The sequence below is a fragment of the Oncorhynchus kisutch genome, linkage group LG24 (genome assembly GCF_002021735.2).
Source record: "Oncorhynchus kisutch isolate 150728-3 linkage group LG24, Okis_V2, whole genome shotgun sequence".
Lineage (NCBI taxonomy): Eukaryota > Metazoa > Chordata > Actinopteri > Salmoniformes > Salmonidae > Oncorhynchus > Oncorhynchus kisutch.
The window spans coordinates 31,588,345-31,607,431 of record NC_034197.2 but is presented as its reverse complement, the minus strand read 5'-3'; the positions used below and the strand labels follow the sequence as shown (position 1 = coordinate 31,607,431).

Genomic DNA, 19,087 nt, shown 5'->3' with positions numbered 1-19,087 from the left:
TCATAAACAAGTGGAAAGGTGGTAATTACCAGGGTTGGGAGTAACGATTACATGTAATCCATTACATGTAAGGGATTACAAACAACTGGTAACTAATCCGTTACCAGCTAAAATATTGTAATCAGATTAATTTTGAACAACTAGGTGATTACTTCGAGGATTACTTTTCAATTCAGAAAGGATGTTTGCGGGAAAAAAACAGACACTTCTGTTTTTTCAATGACATTGAAATCAGCATTGAAAAAAGGATCAAGTTTAAATTTGTTCCACCTGAGCAAGTCTGACCACAAGCCAGAGACCACTATGATAACACACCAAATGTGTTTTATGGATCACGGGAAAAGAGCAGGAATAGGCTTTTGTACAGTAGGCTACAGTACTAGCTATGTCTTCCAATGGTGCGACTGCTATTGGCATCCAAAGATTATCCAAGTTGAATAAATGCTTGCAGTTAAGGATGACAGCAGTGGTGTAGTCTGCGGCGAAACGGATATCACTTATTATTAGTTATATCTACATTGTGCATTTAGCTTTTTGCGCCTTACGGGTTGTGGTTGTTGTGGATGGCTGTTCACAAATCTAAATTAGTATTTGAACCCAATAATGGTTGAATTCAATAAGTTTAAACTGCCTATCAATCATTGTTTTTTAAATCAGTGGACAGCCAGTGAAAAATGCCTCTTGCAACAGATACATAGTGTGGATCCCAGCCTAGGAATAAAATTGAGGCTTTTATTGCTCAATCTAATTAATTCTGATAAAAAAAATCCCAAAATCCATAATGGACACATGCTCAAACTCGCACACTTTTGATAGACTTAAGGGGGCAATATAGTTGCTACATACATTGTTGGATATATAAATTATATGTATTAATGTAAAGATATAATTTAATTGTATGTAGTAGAAAGCGGTGGGTTAGAAGAAGCCTACATAAACAACCCATAAAGTAAAATGTAACATCCATTATGGCCAGCTATGTAAACTTTAACATTGATTTGTCCTGCAATAGATATCATTGAATTGGTAACATACATTTTTGTCTTCTTCTAATGCCTCTTAAGAGGAAAGTAATCTAAAAGTAACTGAATGTAATCAGATTACGTTACTGAGTTTGGGTAATCCAAAAGTTACGTTAATGATTACAATTTTGGACAGGTAACTAGTAACTGTAACGATTACATTTAGAAGATTAGTGATGGCACCGGAGGGGAGGGCTGCTGTCTTATCAACTCTTAACCAACCATGCTATTTTTATTTTTTTGTTATTTTCTGAAGGTACCTGCGTCTTCGTTCTCTGTTCTGTCTCCCTCTCCAGTAGCTTCTACCTCGGGTTCAGATCCTCGGAGCTCCCACCCTCATCAGACCGTGAGGCTGCCTGAGAGACCGGCCTATTCAACATCACCAGCTGGCACCATAGGCAGCTCTATGGTGAGAAACATCTCAGTTCCCAAGGCAAAAACCCTATGCTACCCAGGAGCAAGAGTACAGGACATAACAAGTTTACTTCCTACTGTTCTATGACAGATCCCGGGAGCTGACACTGTTGTAGTCCATTTGGGGTCAAACGACATCAGGAGGGCTAGCTCGGAACATATGAAAATTGATTTTAAATAACTGATTTTAGCATTAAAAGACTCCAGAAAATGGCCAATCATTTCAGGTCCACTACCATCGTTGGGTGTGAAAAATTCAGCAGGCTACTGGCATTACACATCTGGCTAAAAGATTACTGTAGCTCTGCTGGAGTCACTTTTATAGATAACTTTGACACCTTCTGGAAACCGAAGATACTCTACAGGAATGATCCATCCAAATCATCTTGGCTCCTGGACTCTGTCCACACATTTCAAGGCTGCGTTGAAACAATGACTGGTAAACGATCCAAGAGCAGCTCAGTTAATCCCTACCATTGTGACAATGAGTCGTCATAATGCTGCATCAAATGTACATTATCCTAGGGGCGTTTGCAGACACAATGTAAGTAACTTAATTTATGTCCCCGTAATTGCCCTGAATACCTTTGTTGATCCTACAGCTATTGTATGCAGTAATCATGAGCCTATGAACCAGAGTTACACTGTTAGCACTGAGGTGGTGTGCCCTAGTAGGAAGATCACTTTCTGCAGCTCACCCTGTACTATCAGCTCCAATATAAATAACATGAGCAAGTCTACTTCTGATAGTCTACCCAGTAAAGCATTAAAAACAATCAAGCAACTCAGAAAAAATAGACAATATTAACGTATGCAGCCTGAGAAACAAGGTCCATGAAGTCAATAACTTGCTTGTAACAGATGACATTCATATATTCTGACTATCTCTGAAACTCACTTAGATAATACCTTTGATGATACAGTGGTAGCAATACATGGTTATAACATCTACCGAAAATACAGAAATGCCAACGGGGCAGTGTTGCGGTCTATATTCAGAACCACATTCCTGTAAAGCTTAGAGACAATCTAATGTTACATACTGTTGAAGTAATATGGCTACAGGTTCATCTGCCTCACCTAAAGCCCATTCTTGTGAGAAGCTACTATAGACCATCAAGTGCTAACAGTCAGTATCTGGATAATATGTGCGAAATGCTTGATAATGTATGTGATATCAACAGAGAAGTATATTTTCTGGGTGATTTAAATATTAACTGGCTCTCATCAAGCTACCCACTCAAGAAAAAATGTCAAGCTGTAACCAGTGCCCGCAACCTGGTTCAGGTTGTCAGTCAACCTCCAGAATATTTACAAACCTCACATCTTTGTGAATTCTGCAGAAATTTGCTTTAGAGCAGTATCCAAATTCATAGGATGTAGTGATTACAATTTAATAGCCATTTCTAGGAAAACCAAAGTTCCCCTGGCTGGGCTTAATATAGTGAATAAGAGGTCATACAAGAAGTTTTGTAGTGATTCATATGTTGATGATGTAAAGAATATTTGCTGGTCTGTGGTGTGTAATGAGGAGCAACCAGATGCTGCACTTGACACATTTATGAAATCGCTAATTCCAGTTACTAATAAGCACGCACCCATTTAAGAAAATTACTGTAAAAACTGTTAAATCCCCTTGGATTGATGAGGAATTGAAAAATGGTATGGTTGAGAGGGATGAGGCAAAAGGTATGGCAAATAAGTCTGGCAGCGCAACTGATTGGCAAATGTACTGCAAATTAAGAAATCATGTGCCTAAGATAAATACAAATAAACAATACTATGAAACAAAGATACATGATATAAAGAATGATGGTAAAACGCTTCGGAACACCTTAAATGGTTAAAAAAAAACTACTCGACTACATCATTCATTGAATACATCATTCATGGCTCATTCATCACAAAACCCACTGATATTGGCAAGATAAGCTTAGGTAGGACATGCCAGCAACAAAAACTGACACTATGATGAATACACTGATGTGGGAGGTAACAGACCACATATTTGGACACCCCTCCTTGTACAGTAGCCCTATTATAAATAATTAGCAGTAGCTAATGGGGATCGCTAATAAATACAATACAACACAATAACAATGTAATTTGATGTGCAAGTAATATTTATTTAATGGATTAATTAAATTGTAGTTAAAATATACACACGTGGTGCTATAGGATATATACATATTTTACATTGTAATACAATACCCCTACATTGTGTGCTGGAGCTATGGGTTTATTTTTCCACCCACTGTCACTAGGCCTACAAATTGAAACTCGGACTGAATTGAATGGGGGATGCTTAACTACTTTTCACTGAAGAAGGGAAACAAGGTACAACATACAACTTCGATCGAAGACCTAAAATCTCTCCTGACCGTTGAAATCATAATGGTATCCTAATATAGTGTGGATACAGGACTAGCCTATTCTACAATAATGTAACTATGTGCTACTATAATTATCTAATTGATAAATGAAATTGTTAACCTGCATGGGTAGTCTACTTCATGTTATGATTACGGTACTGTACAAGGTAGATACAGGAGTAGCCTATAGTCTACAATAATAACGTAATTGAATGTGCTATGGTTTAATTTATTTAATTGATGAATGAAATTGTGAATGGGGATGGGTAGGCTACTTCATTCAGTGAATACTGAATGTCTTGCTTTTTCTGGGAGTATGTTAATGAAGGCTTTTCAGCTGTTGAACTATGACAATGTCAAACTAATTTCTAAATCGATCTTTCTTTTTGTCAAGAAGTGATGAGCCAGAGCAACCAATAAGCATCACTGCAGCTGTTGTATCCACTGCTCTCCCACAAGCAACCACCTCCTCTTCTCCTGTTCAACTCATTTTACTTCAGACTGAAAAGGACTGTACATACATACCCCTGTGCTCATCTCATTGCAACATGATCCATCCAAGGCCTCAGCTGGATGCCTAAAATGTGAGAAATATAAACAAGATGCTACAGTGTTTTGTGTGTGTATGGATGGAGTTACAAGAAAAGACATGAGTTTGATGTGCCAATGTGTCAATGTTGAAATGCCATAAATGGAAGATGGCTAAGGAGATAGTGATGAGATTGAGAACATACAGTATAAATATAAAGACCCCTTGGGATCTAAAATTATTGTGGGATGCCCTCGTGTCTCCTTTTTGTCCATTTGAGGATACTACAGTCATCCCTGGTGGAGGTTCTTGGAACACCGCTATTTAAGTCTGAGCAGAGGTTGTTGCATGTTTGTAACGGTTCTCCTCGTCATCTGAGGAAGAGTAGTCAAGATCGGACCAATGCGCAGCGTGGTGTGTGTCCATGTTAATATTTAATAAATCAACTGAACACTGACTGATAAAATAACCAAGAGAGTGAACGTAAGGTGCAAACATACAAGGAGGGAAACTGTGGGGCTCGGGAGAGGCGAAGGTCGAGAGCCCTCTGGAACACAACCCAACCAACCCGCACTGCTTGACACAATGCGCACTTAACCCGGAAGCCAGCCACACCAATGTGTGGGAGGAAACACCGTACACATGGCAACCGTGTCAGCGTGCACTGGGTCTAGCCCGCCACAGGAGTCACTAGTGCGCGATGGGACAAGGACATCCCTGCCGGCCAAACCCACCCCTAACCCGGACGATGCTTGGCCAATTGTGTGCCGCCCTATGGGTCTCCCGGTCGCGGCCGGCTGCGACAGAGCCTGGACTCGAACCCAGAATCTCTAGTGGCATTGCCTTTGACCACATCGCCACTTCGGAGGCCAGAAAACATGTTTCAGACCACACAGTGGGCAGGGGTCAAAGACTAACTGAAACTGAAGTCCCGGGAATCAAGGCCACTGATAGGCTGTAGGAGATGTGGTGATAAGTATTAGGCGTGACCTTGACCAACAAAACACTAATAAAATTGTGGGTCCTCTGAATGGGAGACTAAGAACAAACCAGAAGGGATGGCCAGAATCAGCTGATTGAAGCTGGCCATTTTAACAGCCGCACCCAAATATGTTGTACAGATTTTAAATCGACAACAAATGGGTGCAAGGGCAGGTAGCCACAGAGAGGAATGACGTGAATACTTGATCTCAGGACAATAAATGTCTCGACCACCACGTCAGTGAAAGGAGAGGGCTCTGGGACCGGAGATGAGATCAGCTGGATCTCCACAGCAGCAACAGGCAAAGAACTCAAGAGAGAGACAGCTGCACATCTGAAAGAGGGAGAAAAAGACCCAAAGGCGGGAGAGAGCTGGACCCTGGGTCCAGGAGAAACTGAGCTGTTGAGTGTGGAAACTGCCAAGAGCTGTTGACTTGGGGCCTGACAGAGCTAGTGACTTGGGGCTGGACTGGGCTACAGACTGTGAGCTAGGGGATGCTAGATCTATTAGGACAGAAAGCTCTGGGCCTACTGGGATAGGAAACTCGAGACCCAGCTTAGCAGGAAACTGTGAAGCCACTAGGCAATCAGGGAACTGAGGGCTAACATACTCTGGACTTAGGACATAGTAGGGCAGAAGGGGAGGTGTCTCCTACGATAGGACACTGAACACTTTGGTCAGGAGGGTCTCCCAAGGCTCGAGCTAGCAGGGGCTAGCAATAACCCCAGGGCTGAGAGGGGCTAGCAAGAAACCCAGGGCTGAGCCTGGCAGGTTCCACCAGGCAGGGACTGACAGGGCCTGGACAGCAACACAGACAGAGCCCCTGCAACAGAGACTGGAGGGGGCTCCCAGGGAGGAGCAGGGAGACGTCTTTGGACAGCAGCAGGATGGATGTCCAAGGTAGGACTAGGCAGATCCCACCAGACAGGGGCTGGAGAGGTCTGAGTGGTAGGGCTGGACTTGGTGCCTTCGGCAGCTACAGACAGGGATCTCGCATTATGGACCAACTGACATTCAGAGGTTTCAGCTGGAATAGGGTTCTCCCGCACGGGGAACTCTGGTATCTCTTTCTTCGCTGGAGAAGGCTGTAGGTCTTCCTGCTCGTGAACAGGAAGGGAGGTAAGGATTCATCTTGGGTCCAGAACAGGGGTCGGTAGAACCTCTGTCACTGGAGCTGGCGATGACACAACTGTGGGAACCAGTTGAGACCCTGCGACAGGAGCTAGTTGAAGCACAGCTGTGGAAGTGGTGAGCTGAAGCTCCATGGCAGTAGCCGGTGTAGTAGGCCACACTACTAACTTGTGCTGCATTGTCGGAACAGGCTGGATCTGCGCGGCTGGGGTTGGCTGGAGCACAGTGGTAGGGTGCTCCACCAGGGTGACCTCTGGTAGCTCCTCTGGCCCTGGAGAAATCTGTAGCACCGCTATGAGGGACTCCACAGCAGGGCTCTGACCTGAGACCGGGGATAATGATGAAGCTGATGTGGAACAGCACTGCGTCTCGAGCATCTTCTGACGTCTGGCGTCAATGAGCTGGTTACACTGGCGCCACAGAACCTCATTCTGGCACTTCTGGTGTAGTATTTGTTGCAATGACGATCTCTGAGATGATGTCAACAACTTCTTGGGTAGCTTGGTGGAACAGGTCTCTGTTATCCCCTCTAATACGTATTTCAGTTGTAAGAGGAGAGAACTGTTGAAGGACTGGCTGAGACGTTCACGTGACAACTGGCAGTGTCCAATAGGTAAGTACTGGCGATTGTGGTTGGGTGGACAGTAGGAACCTTCCATCTTCCAGACCACTTCAATGAGCTCCTCAATCTTGTCACACTGGCTGTGTAAACGCAGTGAGACCTCTCTGATTTTCACTGGCGGTCCAAGCTCAGGTCAATGCTGATTCTGGTGATCTCTGGTTGAGGCTCGACGCTGAACTTGGTGATCTCTGGTCGCTGTTAGCCTGAGCTGGGAACCCAGTGAATTCGCAACCAATAAAAACGATGAGGCACTGTCCTCTATTCTGCTGGTCAGCCTGGGTGGTGACTTGGACCAGTGATTAGTTGTTGAAGGTGAAGAAGTTGGCCACTTTGGTTGCAGTATAGTCCACCTCAAGTGCTCAAGAAACCCTCTAGCAGCTCTCCCTCGTAGGAGTAGTATGTGAATATGTGTGGTAGTCTGTGCCTTGACTCGTAGCCATTGCGATAATTGTTGAGATATTGTAGCAGATGAGCTGTTCGGCGCGGACAGACCATCTTGTGGAGGATATTCTCTGTTAACTGCCATCCTTGGGCTGTAGCAGTTACTGGATCCGGCTCGTGAGGACCATTGAAAAATAAGGTGTAGGGTTGTAGAGAATTGAAGGACCATGAATGTAATAACAAACCTTAGGTGTTGACTTAAGGCCAATAGAACCCACTAAAAATGTTCGGTCAGAACAAGGATGAGGCGGATGTCCAGGTTAAGGGGAGTTTATAACTAGAGGTTGACCGATTAATCGGAATGGCCGATTAATTAGGGCCGATTTCAAGTTTTCATAACAATCTAAAACGGCTTAGACTCTGGGTGTTACACCTCACTGAATAAGAATCTTTAGGTCGGAGAAGTCAGAGCTCTAAGAAGATTGGTACATTTTAGACACTGGTAACTCAGAAAAAAAACAGCTCAGACTTGGAAAAATCGTAAAGTCAATGATCTTCAGGTCAGAGCAAGTCGGAGAAGTCAGAGCTCTAGGATGATGCCGGAGTTTCTGATTCCGAGTTGGATGACAGTTCAAAACGATTTTCCCAGTCGGAGCTCGTTTTTACCCCTGAGTTCCCAGTTGTCTGGAATGCACTGAATTTGGAGGCAGGAGATTTCCGAGTTGTCTTGAATGCATTGAGTGTTGGGCTTGTAATTCCAAAATGGATGACCATTCATCCAGAGTTCCGAACTAGGTTGAATATAACACAGTTTAGGACAAGAGGATTCTAATACCCCATAACTACATAAATTAGGAAGAATTCTAAGTAATGCTATAGCAATGGCGCTGGTCCCATGAGTCTGTTAATTTTCAAAAGTTTCCTCATGTAATTATGGGCAGATTTACTCGACAATTCCCCCCCACCTGAGCTCTTAAAAAAAAAGTTTGACAGGCTTGGAAATCTGACTGGCCTGTGAAAACGTTTTGTTTGAAATATAATTGTTATCAGGGAAATACCGGGAATGTTTTGATGTTCACCATTTTTTTTATCATAAACATTTGCATGATATATAATACTCTATTGTAGCCATTCCAATTATGTCGATGGAAAGAGAATAGCTTTATTATCATTATATTACTATGTATAACACACAAGTAGCTCGCTATACACACAACAATGCATTGAAAACAAATACATGATGTTGGGCCTCGTCGTGTTTGTAATGTGGTAATGACCTCACAACATGGACATAGATTGCACATAAGGCATACTCTGATTGGGCAGTTTTTCTAAAAATAAAATTCCCAGGCTCGTTGATAACCATGGCCAAGCTCCTCTCCAGAGAGTGCGCTTGCGCAACGAGGTGATGGGAATTTCCAGCAGTAGGACGGACAAGGTAAGGCGTTGAATGTTAGTGGCGTCTTTATGATAAAAAAAGGTTTTACAATAATAGAAACATGAATGTGCACAACTCACTTCTAACTCTACTCATAAGTGGAAATGGTTAAATTTACAAGCTTCTCGTGCGATGGGAAGCGAGCTCACTAGCTTCGCATAGATGGGCGTTCTGTCCTGGGCCGGGTTCGGGCCCATGCCAGGCACAGACTGACACAGCTGCTAGCTAGTTACTGTGGCTAACGTACATTAGCATCACGGCTTGCCAGTTCTGTCTTGTAAACGCCACTTTTACTGCGTACTCAGCGGATCACTGTGGTTAACGTTGATGTGTGGCGTTATTGTTCAATTCGATGTAGAAATGTATTTTTAATGGCTGTGTTTAGCTGGTGGGAACAGCGCATGCTAGCTAACCCAGCTGGTTATGTATTTTCATAAATTAGTTAGCTAGTAGTAGCTAGCTATCTTGCTACGCGGAATACTTAGAACACCCCTTGCGCAGTTGGTCCTTTGCGTCAATATCGTCAAATAGCCAGAGCTGCCACATATGGTGGTTATTGCATAGTTGGATAACTTGTTCGAATGAGCTTATATTCGTTTCAGTCTAGTTTGTTAAGCAAACCGTGCTCTCTAGCCAGCTAGCTCGAGAAGGTCCTAACTAGCTAGTAAGGTTAGACATATAACGTTGACAACGGGCAGTAATTTACTGATTCCATTTCCACGAAAATGTAACAGTCGCGTGTACCTTTCGATTTAGAAATCGTTGCATGTCACTTTAGCTAGCGAATTTAAGAGCATCCCGAAGGGATTGCTGAATTGTCTATTTGCAGCACCATAGCTAGTCGAACGTAAGCTACATTGAAGCAAACCCGAATGTGAATGTCAATGATATTGCTGTGAAATGCAGATTTGAGATTAATGCATAAAAATTGCATTTTGGGTCAAGAACTAACGTTAGTCATAATGAATTAACCAGCATACCATGTACATGTACCCATCTGCATTTTTGAGCTTGTTTTTTTATTTGGTAATTCATGCGAGGTGGATGCGAGTGCAGTTTCTGGCTAAAGGGTTATGAAGTGTACTGAGGGTAAAAATATCCTTGCTCCGATACATCCTATACTGCACGTTCAGTGTCAGTAGCAGAGTGGGTGTGTGGCCCTCGCAAGTCTAGGCTACATGTTCCCTTTCCCTCACACACAGGCAACTCCGATAATGATGCTCTTCAAACCATTTGTTTCAATGGGCAAGTTTGCATGTTTGGAACATTTTGACCTGCTGCTTCTGAATCACCTGATGATGTCAGCATTGCATTCTCTTTGCAGGGTGGATGAGTCTAGAGAAAGAGGGGATGTGTCCCAAGCTCAATACATCATCCTCATTGGGACAGTGAAGCATGTGGTGTGTTCATTATCCAACATCATATCCCTCTTTGTCATTGCAGCTTGGAGTTGGTGCAGAAAAGGCCCAGCATCATAATTGTGGCCCTCTCTGCCCAGTGACCCTGAACTCACCTTTTGGTTAAATGTCAGGGCAGAGGCTAGACCTCCGGATACGTCGCAGGGCCACCAAACCGTCAACCACCAGCACCCTCTGGCCTCATCTCATTCCCCACATTTTCCCTGGAGAGCCTACATGGACTGCCAGTTAAAAATAACCAGAGATGCCCAAAAGCAGATGGTGGACCTACAGGCAAGAGCCTAGCCATCCCAATCAGGAAGTTAAATTCAACCCTACTGATCCCCTCTCATCTGAAGCATAGTGACGGCTTCCTGATTGAGCTCGGAGGTGCGTTTCTCAACCCTCAGTGGGGTGCATTTGTGTGTCTGTCCCGAGATGTCAGCAGAGAGGGGCTGCTGAAAGTGTGGTCCAGGGCATGAGAGAGGGAGCGAGGAAGGGGTGTCACGGCTGAAGCAGTCCACTGCTGCACCGCCAATGGATGCCAAACTGCAAGAGGACCTATTCCGGAGGTACGTGGTGTGCCTGGAGAGGCGGCTAGAGGACGGAGGGGGGAATGCGGGCCTTGGGGGAAGCACCTTGGAGGGTGGCAGCGAGGCTCTACTCTCCACGGCCACAGCCCTGCTGGGGGCCTACCAACCAGACCCCGGCCAGAGGTTCCGCATGGTGCGCTTCTATGAGGTGGTGGAGAACGCCATTCGATGCCTGAGAGGCTGCAGTCTGCAGGGCCTGGAGAGAGCATTCCTCACCCTGGAGACTCTCTGCACCAACCTGCTGCTCTTCCCCTGGAAGAAAGAGTTCCGCTGCATCAAGGTACAGCACCCATCATCTAAAGCTACTGAACTGGATGTGTTCCTGTCATCAGGCTTTGTGCAGGTGGCAGGATTGTTGTAGTATATTAATATGGTCCCTGAGGTTAAACATTGTATGCATTTCAATTAATTTGCAGGAATGCTCCGTAACTCTGTCCTCCTTATCCCCACTTGTAGACCTTCACAGGCCCGTACGTCTACCTTCTCCAGTCTGCTGTGTGCGACGCTGATCTCCGCTCCCTCCTGCGTTCTATGGGCTACTCCCGCGACCATGAGCTCCAGTTCCACGTCCGGGACCACCCAGGTGGCCCAGGCCACCTCCGGCAGCTAGCCTTCGAGCTCTTCCTGGCCCAGGCCGAGTGTCGTCTCCTGGGGGAGGTGGTGGCTTTGGCCCGGGGTTCAGCCTCTGAGCTGGAAGCCCTGGAGCAACGGAGGGGCTGCCGGGATGACGCGGCCGGCTGTGCAGAGGTCCTCCGACGGCGAGATAGCCTTGGGGCCGACATGGCCAGGCTCTCAGTGCGACCGATGGATATACCTCACCCTCACCATCTGAGGAGAGGGGGAAGACCGTCCAAGTCGGTGGATGTTACGGATGGAGCTGGGAATTGGCACGCAGCCTCTAAGCCTGTTCTGAAAGCCTCTCTGAGCCTGAGGAAGGAGCCTCTGTTTGTGGATGCAGAGGAGGACATGAAGGATGAGATTATCAGGCCCAGCACCTCCACTTCCATGTTCTCTGTGACTGACCCACCTTCCTACAGCCCCGTGCCTGACTTCTTCCCTATTCAATCCCTGCCCTCGGTCGACGCTTACTCCTCCTACCACCTCTCCTCATTGGATGAAATTGATCTGTACACAGAGAGGGGTGGGCCTAGGGTTGGAGGTCGACAGACACCTTCCAGACCTCCATCCAGGGAGCCCCGGGATGCCAGGGATGGCTGGGCACTCAAAACCCACAGTGGACTCACCTCTCCGGGGGTGAAGTGTCAGGGTTGTGGCCTGGGCTGCTCCAGCCTGGCATCCTGCCCCAGGTGTGAAATGATCCTGTGCCAGGCCTGTCACGACATCGACCCCTCCCCATGCTGCGGCCTGCAAGACTACCCCAACCCCAAATCGCCCCGCCCCGTGGATGGTTACCTCCCCGTCAAGGAGAAGCTGTCAGTCTACTCCAACACCCACTCCCCACACCCCCACATACACCCTCACCCCCTCACTCCCCCTCACACCCAGATGGTGGAGAAACCCCTCGTGTCCACTAAGCTGTTTCCCTGCAAGTCGGTTGCCATGTCGTCGTCGGCCATGGTAGCCAATAGCGACCGAGCAAGCCTGGGGGGGTCGCGGTGCGGGTTCTGTAACAAGCCGGGTGCTTCGCACACCTGCGTGAACTGCTCCAAGGTGTCATGTGACATATGCATGAGCCTGTACGCTAAAGATGTGTGCACGCGTAAAAAACCCCAGCATAGCTTTGTCCCCAACCACCAGCTCAACTTTAAGTCTGGAACCATATCACATCTGGTCTACCGATGAGCCAGGAACAACAGGGAGAGGACTCTCACTATTCAAACCTCTCTCTCGTTTCTATTTCCCTCTCTTACCTGTTCCTGTTCTCTCTTCCTCCTCATTACTTTCTCACCCTTCCCTTGAACTCTCTTCCCTTCTCTATCAGATGTATGGCTCTGGAATAAACACAGGACACATCATAGGGAGTCGTATCTCCTGCCTCTCTCTGCCTTGTAAAAGATCAGGCTTTTTTTTTCAACTGCTTCCTCTTCTTCCTTACCTCACCACCCTGCTCTAGCTTAGTCATGTGACGTCGTAGCGCTTCCTAACCCCTCAAATCTAGTCCTCTCCATGCGAAACGGGAGAAAAAAAGCAAGAGCCATCCGGCTTGTAGAAAAACAAAACTCAAATGCTGACTTAACTTCTCTGCCCGGTAGATGTGTCATAGTCTTCTGGAATTGGATTATGTTCACTGAGGACCCTTTTTAAACTTGAAAAACCAAGGGGGGGGGGGGACAACAACCGTAAATGTACACTGGAATTCAATAGTATATATTTTCAATGGTTATTCATTCTGTAGATCAATGTAAGACTGTTGGGTGGGGATGCGTCTGGGGTGAATGTTTTGGGGGGGGTGCTTTAAAGGGATATTTTGAGAGACAATGGTCAGATGCCATAATACTCTATTTAAAGAACAATGCCTTGTACATTTACCCTCAAATGTTTAAAGTGTATAGCTAAGGTTTACATGCTGCTCTTGAAATGTTGTTTGACTCCTTACTGGTAGATAACCTATTCTTGTATCAGTTTCTCCAAATCTGTTCCTCTATCTATCCATATTCACAACATACCTAACTCCTCAAGCTGAGAGTGCTACTTCACTGATAAGTCAGTTTCTATTGGAGATGGCTGTTTTGAAAGCCAGTTAACTGTAAAGCACTCTGGGAAATGAAGTCTTAAGCCGGTGACAGCCCCAGAACTATAACAAAACTTCACCCAATCACTCCAGCAGTGCAGGCATTGTCAAGGTATTGTCAAGGTATTTTCTGTACTGGCACTTAGACACTCAAGGTTGTTTCCTTTCCAGGACCATCTTAACCTTCAAATCCCAGGTGGAAAATCTCCAAACTGACTTAGATCTGCGTTTGGAGACGACTTCTTCCTACTCTCATTTAGACAGCATGTACAGTACCAGTCAAAAGTTTGGACATATCTACTCCTTCCAGGGTTTTTCATTATTTTTACCATTTCCTGCATTGTAGAATAATAGTGAAGACAACCAGACTATAAAATAACACATGGAATCCTGTAGTAATCAAAAAAGTGTTAAACAAATAAAAATATATTTGAGATTCTTCAAATAGCCACCCTTTGCTTTGATGACAGCTTTGCATACTCTTGACTTTCTCTCAACCAGTTTCACCTGGAATGCTTTTCCAGCAGTCTTGATGAAGTTCCCACATATGCTGAGCTCTTGTTGGCTGCTTTTCCTTCACTCTATTGTCCAAACCATCTCAATTGGGTTGAGGTCGGGTGATTATGGAGGCCAGGTCATCTGATGCAGCACCATCACTCACTCTCCTTGGTCAAATAGCCCTTACACAGCCTGGAGGTGTGTTAGGTCATTGTTCTATTGTAAACAGGGGCAGCAGGTAGCCTAGTGGTTAGAGCGTTGGACTTGTAACCGAAACGTTGCAAAATAGAATCCCCTAGCTGACCTGGTATCTGTCGTTCTGCCCCGGAACAAGGAAGTTAACCCACTGTTCCTAGGCCGTCATTGAAAATAAGAGTTTCTTCTTACCTTTTATTTAACTTGGCAAGTCAGTTTAAAAAAATGATAGTCCCACTAAGTGCAAACCAGATGGGATGGCATATCGCTTCAGAATGCTGTGGTAGCCATGCTGGTTAGGTGTGCCTTGAATTCTAAATAAAATCACTGACAGTGTCAGCAGCAAAGCACCATCACACCACCTCCATGATTCACGGTGGGAACTTCACATGCGGAGATCATCTGTTCACCTACTCTGCGTCTCACTAAGACATGGCGGTTGGAACCAAATATTTTTGGACTCATCAGATCAAAGGACAGATTTCCACTGGTCTAATGTCCATTGCTAGTGTTTCTTGGCCCAAGCAAACCTCTTCTTATTGTTGTCCTTTAGTAGTGGTTTCTTTGCAGCAATTTGACCATGAAGGCCTGATTCACACAGTCTCTGAACAGTTGATGTTGTCTGTTACTTAATCTGAAGCATTTATTTGGACTGGAATTTCTGGGGCTGGAAACTAATGAACGTAGCCTCTGCAGCGGAGGTAACTCTGTGTCTTCCTTTCCTGTGGCGGGCCTCATGAGAGCCAGTTTCATCATAGCGCTTGATGGTTTTTGAGACTGCACTTGAAGAAACTTTCAAAATTCTTATTTTTCCGGATTGACTGACCTTCATGTCTTAAAGTAATGACGGACTGTCATTTCTCTTTGCTTATTTGAGCTGTTTTGCCATAATATGGATTTAGCCCTATTTGGTAAAAGACCATCTTCTGTATACCACCCATACCATGTCACAGCACAACCGATTGGCTCAAAAGCATTAAGAAGGAAAGAAATTCCACAAATGAACTTTTAACGAGGCACACCTGTTAATTGAAATGCATTCCAGGTGACTACCACATGATGCTGGTTGAAGGATGTCAAGAGTTTGCGAAGGGTTGCTACTTATAATCTAAAATATATTTTGATTTGTTTAGCTTTTTTTTGGTTACTACATGATTCCATATGTGTTAAATAGTTTTGATGTCTTCACAATGTAGAAAATAGTAAAAAATAAAAACCCTGGAAATATTAGGTGTGTCCAAACTTTTGACTGGTACTGTATAACCTGACACAGTTCAGTCTGTCTACCGCACATGGTCAAGAGAGAGCTGCAGCTCATACAGAACAGGTGTTATTTAAACTCCACTGAACATACTCTTGGGTGACAGTCATGACATTTCACACTTGCAAGTTGAACATTCTGTTTGTGCTGAAATCCATGTATGGTGAGTGATGTCACAAGTGTTTCTGGAATACACATGACTATCACATTCAGTCAAGTGGAAGCTTTAGCTCTCCCTCTGAGATATCCGTTTAATAAAGAGTTGTGTTGATAAGGACACAACACAGGACAAAAAGGGAAGGGTATTTCTGACTGATGAACCCAGCTGGCCATTGCTGCCTTAGGCTATATTCTACTGTCAACAATACCTCCAGCTAGAGAAGAGGGGTGAGCATCTATTAACTATCTCTAGACCTAGGCACCAATCAATCAAATGTATTTATAAAGCCCTTTTTACATCAGCTGATGTCACAAACTGCTATACAGAAACCCAGCCTAAACTCCAAACAGCAAGCAATGCAGATGTAGAAGCACAGTGGCTAGGAAAAACTCCCTATAAAGGCAGGAACCTAGAGAGGAACCAGGCTCTGAGGGGTGGCCGGTCCTCTTCTGGCTGTGCCGGGTGGAGATTATAATAGTACATGGCCAAGATGTTCAAACGTTCATAGATTACCAGCAGGGTCAAATAATAATATTCACAGTGGTTGTAAGAGGGTGCAACAGATCAGCACCTAGCCTGCTCTCAGATGGGTATGTGCTTTAGTGAAATCCAGTGAATTTCATTGTCATGCCATACACACAACGGGGGTCAGAGAAGTTGGCTAAAGGACATTGAGCACTAGGAACAGGTTACTAGGCAGTTATTGTAGCTGTGAAAGGGTCTGGATAGGTAGGCTATTTTGGATATAGCTCAACTATCTCTGAATGGAATGTGCTGTTAAGAATGTGCCATAAGTGCATAGTTGGTAGGGACCAGGGAGTGATTTGTAATTGAGCAGCATATTAGGTCTGTCATTCACCTCTATCCTCTCATTTTAGAACAAGTCATCAAATAAGTAAGCAATATGGTTGATGTAAGAAATTCCATATTGCTCACCTCTTCAAGATTCAATTCAACGGATCCCCAATGGAGTCTGTTTTAATAAGGCCAACATAAATCTCAAATTAAGCCTTCAAAAACTTAAAATACATCCTTTCCTCATTGGCATAATTGCTGAAGTGACTTGGTGATATCTATGCTTATTTTTCCCAATTGCATTAGATTTGTTTTTACCTCAAGGGAGGATGCATCTTTTTTAAATTTATTTTTTACTGCTGATAGGTTTAAATGTCTTTCCGGAGTGGCCTTAGTGCAATTCACCTTTGACCTCTTTCTCCATCTAGTGATGTTTCCTAAAGGGCCAAGGAGAGAATGGGTATCTCCCAATACTAATTTGTGGTCTCCTTTCCAAGAGCTCTCACCAGGGCCACAAAGCGTCTTAGTAGGAGTGCTGATCTAGACTCAGTTAAGCTTTTTAGATCAAAGTGAGTAATATTTTAGAGACAAATGCTGGATTAGCAGTCCAACTCAGAGACCCTTTGTGGATGCGGGCCCCAGGCTCTGAGAGGGCAAGGTGAATTGATCTCCATTTGATTCTCACCTCCCAATGTGTGTTTGTCGTACAGACACAGATTATCACACATTTACAATGCCTGGAAACTTGTTAAACATCTCAGGAACCAATATGAGATAATTAAAATCTCTAAAGAATCTGTAGTGAATATGCATAACAGAAACATCCGTTGTCCTCACAGACCCAAAGGAACACAGACGAGAGGCCGTTAAATTGATTGCACATAACCTACTCTATATTTTGGCAAGGGGAAACATTGCTCTATGTTGCAAAACTGATTAAAATGAGAAATGGAAAAACTAACAGTAAGACCATGTGGAGATTTAACTGAGCAGCATTGATGTGTCATTTGACAGGGCTGAACTAAAAGAATACATATTTGGATCATCTGGCCTTTTACATCTTGATTACATACTGCAGCTTGTTTCTAGTCTTAGTCATGGAATGCACTGATGAGTTATTTGAGCATATTTGGTCATCCCAAAGGACACCTCTATTTCCTACAGAGTAGATAACTTCTGCCAAAAGTTATCTAGTTCCAGTCAAAAGTAGGGCACTTTTTAGGGAATAGAGTGCCATTTGATAGGCCACCATTTATATATATTTTTCCACAAACTTCCTATGTGACAGAGAAATCAATCATCCCTTGTCCCTCTTCTCACTCTGGTAATCTCACCAGTATGAAAAGTGGTGGTGTTGTCTATATAGCACTCCCCCTCATTCACCACATCAACTCTGTTCCATCGAATCCATTCCAGACATTACAATGAGCCTTTCCTCCTATATCCCCTCCCACCAGTCTCCTGAACCCCACTATCATTACAGGGGAGAGGGGAAGGGAAAATGTTCCAAATTGTTAGTTGATGAAATTATATATAAATCTCTCTCTAATATATATATATATATATATATATATATAAAACGTCAATGAATAAATGCGATTTTATAAAATAATTTCAAGAATAAATCAAAAACACCTGTGTTTTGTCCTTTTTGTTCATAGTGCCCTGCAAAGTAACATCTCACAGCCAAGAGAGATCGCAGGAATATTAAAACACCAGCTTTCATAGCAAAACGTTTTCCACCTGTTTCCACTAATGAATACACCCCAGTTGGTAACATTCCTACCTGGATTGGGTCATACCAACTCACTTAGCCAGAGAAGTGACATTGACTGTGTTCGAGTGCATCAAAACGACTGCAGGTGACAGGCGGCTGACTGATCTACAAATGCCAACTGACTGATTTACCAAAACTTTGCGGACATTAAGTTTAAAACATTGAGCTGTCAATTTCTGGAAAGAGTAAGCCTAATATACACAATACTTTTAATGACTGCAAAATGCAGAATAATTAGCGGACTTTGTAAACTAATTGTTGTATAGTCTCATCAACGAAATGCTTGTCTGAGAGGAAATAGATGCTAAGCTACAGGACTGTTTTGCTAGCACAGACTGGAATATGTTCCGGGATTCCTCCGATGGCATTGACTACACCACATCAGTCATTGGCTTCATCAATAAGTGCATCGATGACGTCGTCCCCAAACTGACCGTATGCACATATCCCAAACAGAAGCCATGGATTACAGGCAACATCAGCACTGAGCTACAGGCAAGAGCTGCCGCTTTCAAGTAACGGGACTCTAACCCGGAAGCTTCTAAGAAATCCCGCTATGCCCTTCGAGAACCTTCAAACAGGCAAAGCATCAATACAGGACTAAGATCGAATCGTACTACACCGGCTCTGACGCTCGTCAGATGTGGCAGGGCTTGCAAACCATTACAGATGGCAAAGGGTAGCACAGCCGAGAGCTGCCAAGTGACACGAGCCTACAAGACGAGCTAAACTACTTCTATGCAAATGGCACTGAAACATGCATGAGAGCACCCGCTGTTCTGGGAGACTGTGTGATCATGCTCTCCACAGCCTATGTGAGTAAGACCT

General features: G+C 44.4%; 1 protein-coding gene across 2 annotated transcripts; it reads left to right on the top strand.

The window, feature by feature from the left end:
* The first annotated feature begins 8,796 nt into the window (after positions 1-8,796).
* spata2 (spermatogenesis associated 2) lies at positions 8,797-18,114 on the top strand. Of its 2 annotated transcripts, none has more exons than XM_020459422.2 (3): positions 8,797-8,891; positions 10,335-11,161; positions 11,338-18,114. In XM_020459422.2, the coding sequence occupies exons 2-3, from the start codon at positions 10,826-10,828 to the stop codon at positions 12,682-12,684; spliced, it is 1,683 nt and encodes a 560-aa protein (XP_020315011.1). In that variant the 5' UTR covers positions 8,797-8,891; positions 10,335-10,825; the 3' UTR covers positions 12,685-18,114. The 2 variants fall into 2 exon arrangements, with proteins under 2 accessions (XP_020315011.1, XP_031659716.1); XM_031803856.1 differs by having other exon boundaries at positions 8,824-8,891; positions 10,216-11,161.
* Positions 18,115-19,087: the final 973 nt, after the last annotated feature.

Bases quoted from the DNA above. Each gene is read 5' to 3' on its own strand.
- spata2 (XM_020459422.2), top strand. From the start codon at position 10,826: ATGGATGCCAAACTGCAAGAGGACCTATTCCGGAGGTACGTGGTGTGC. The intron at 11,162-11,337 runs GTACAGCACCCA...CCCCACTTGTAG, and splicing joins AAGAGTTCCGCTGCATCAAG to ACCTTCACAGGCCCGTACGT.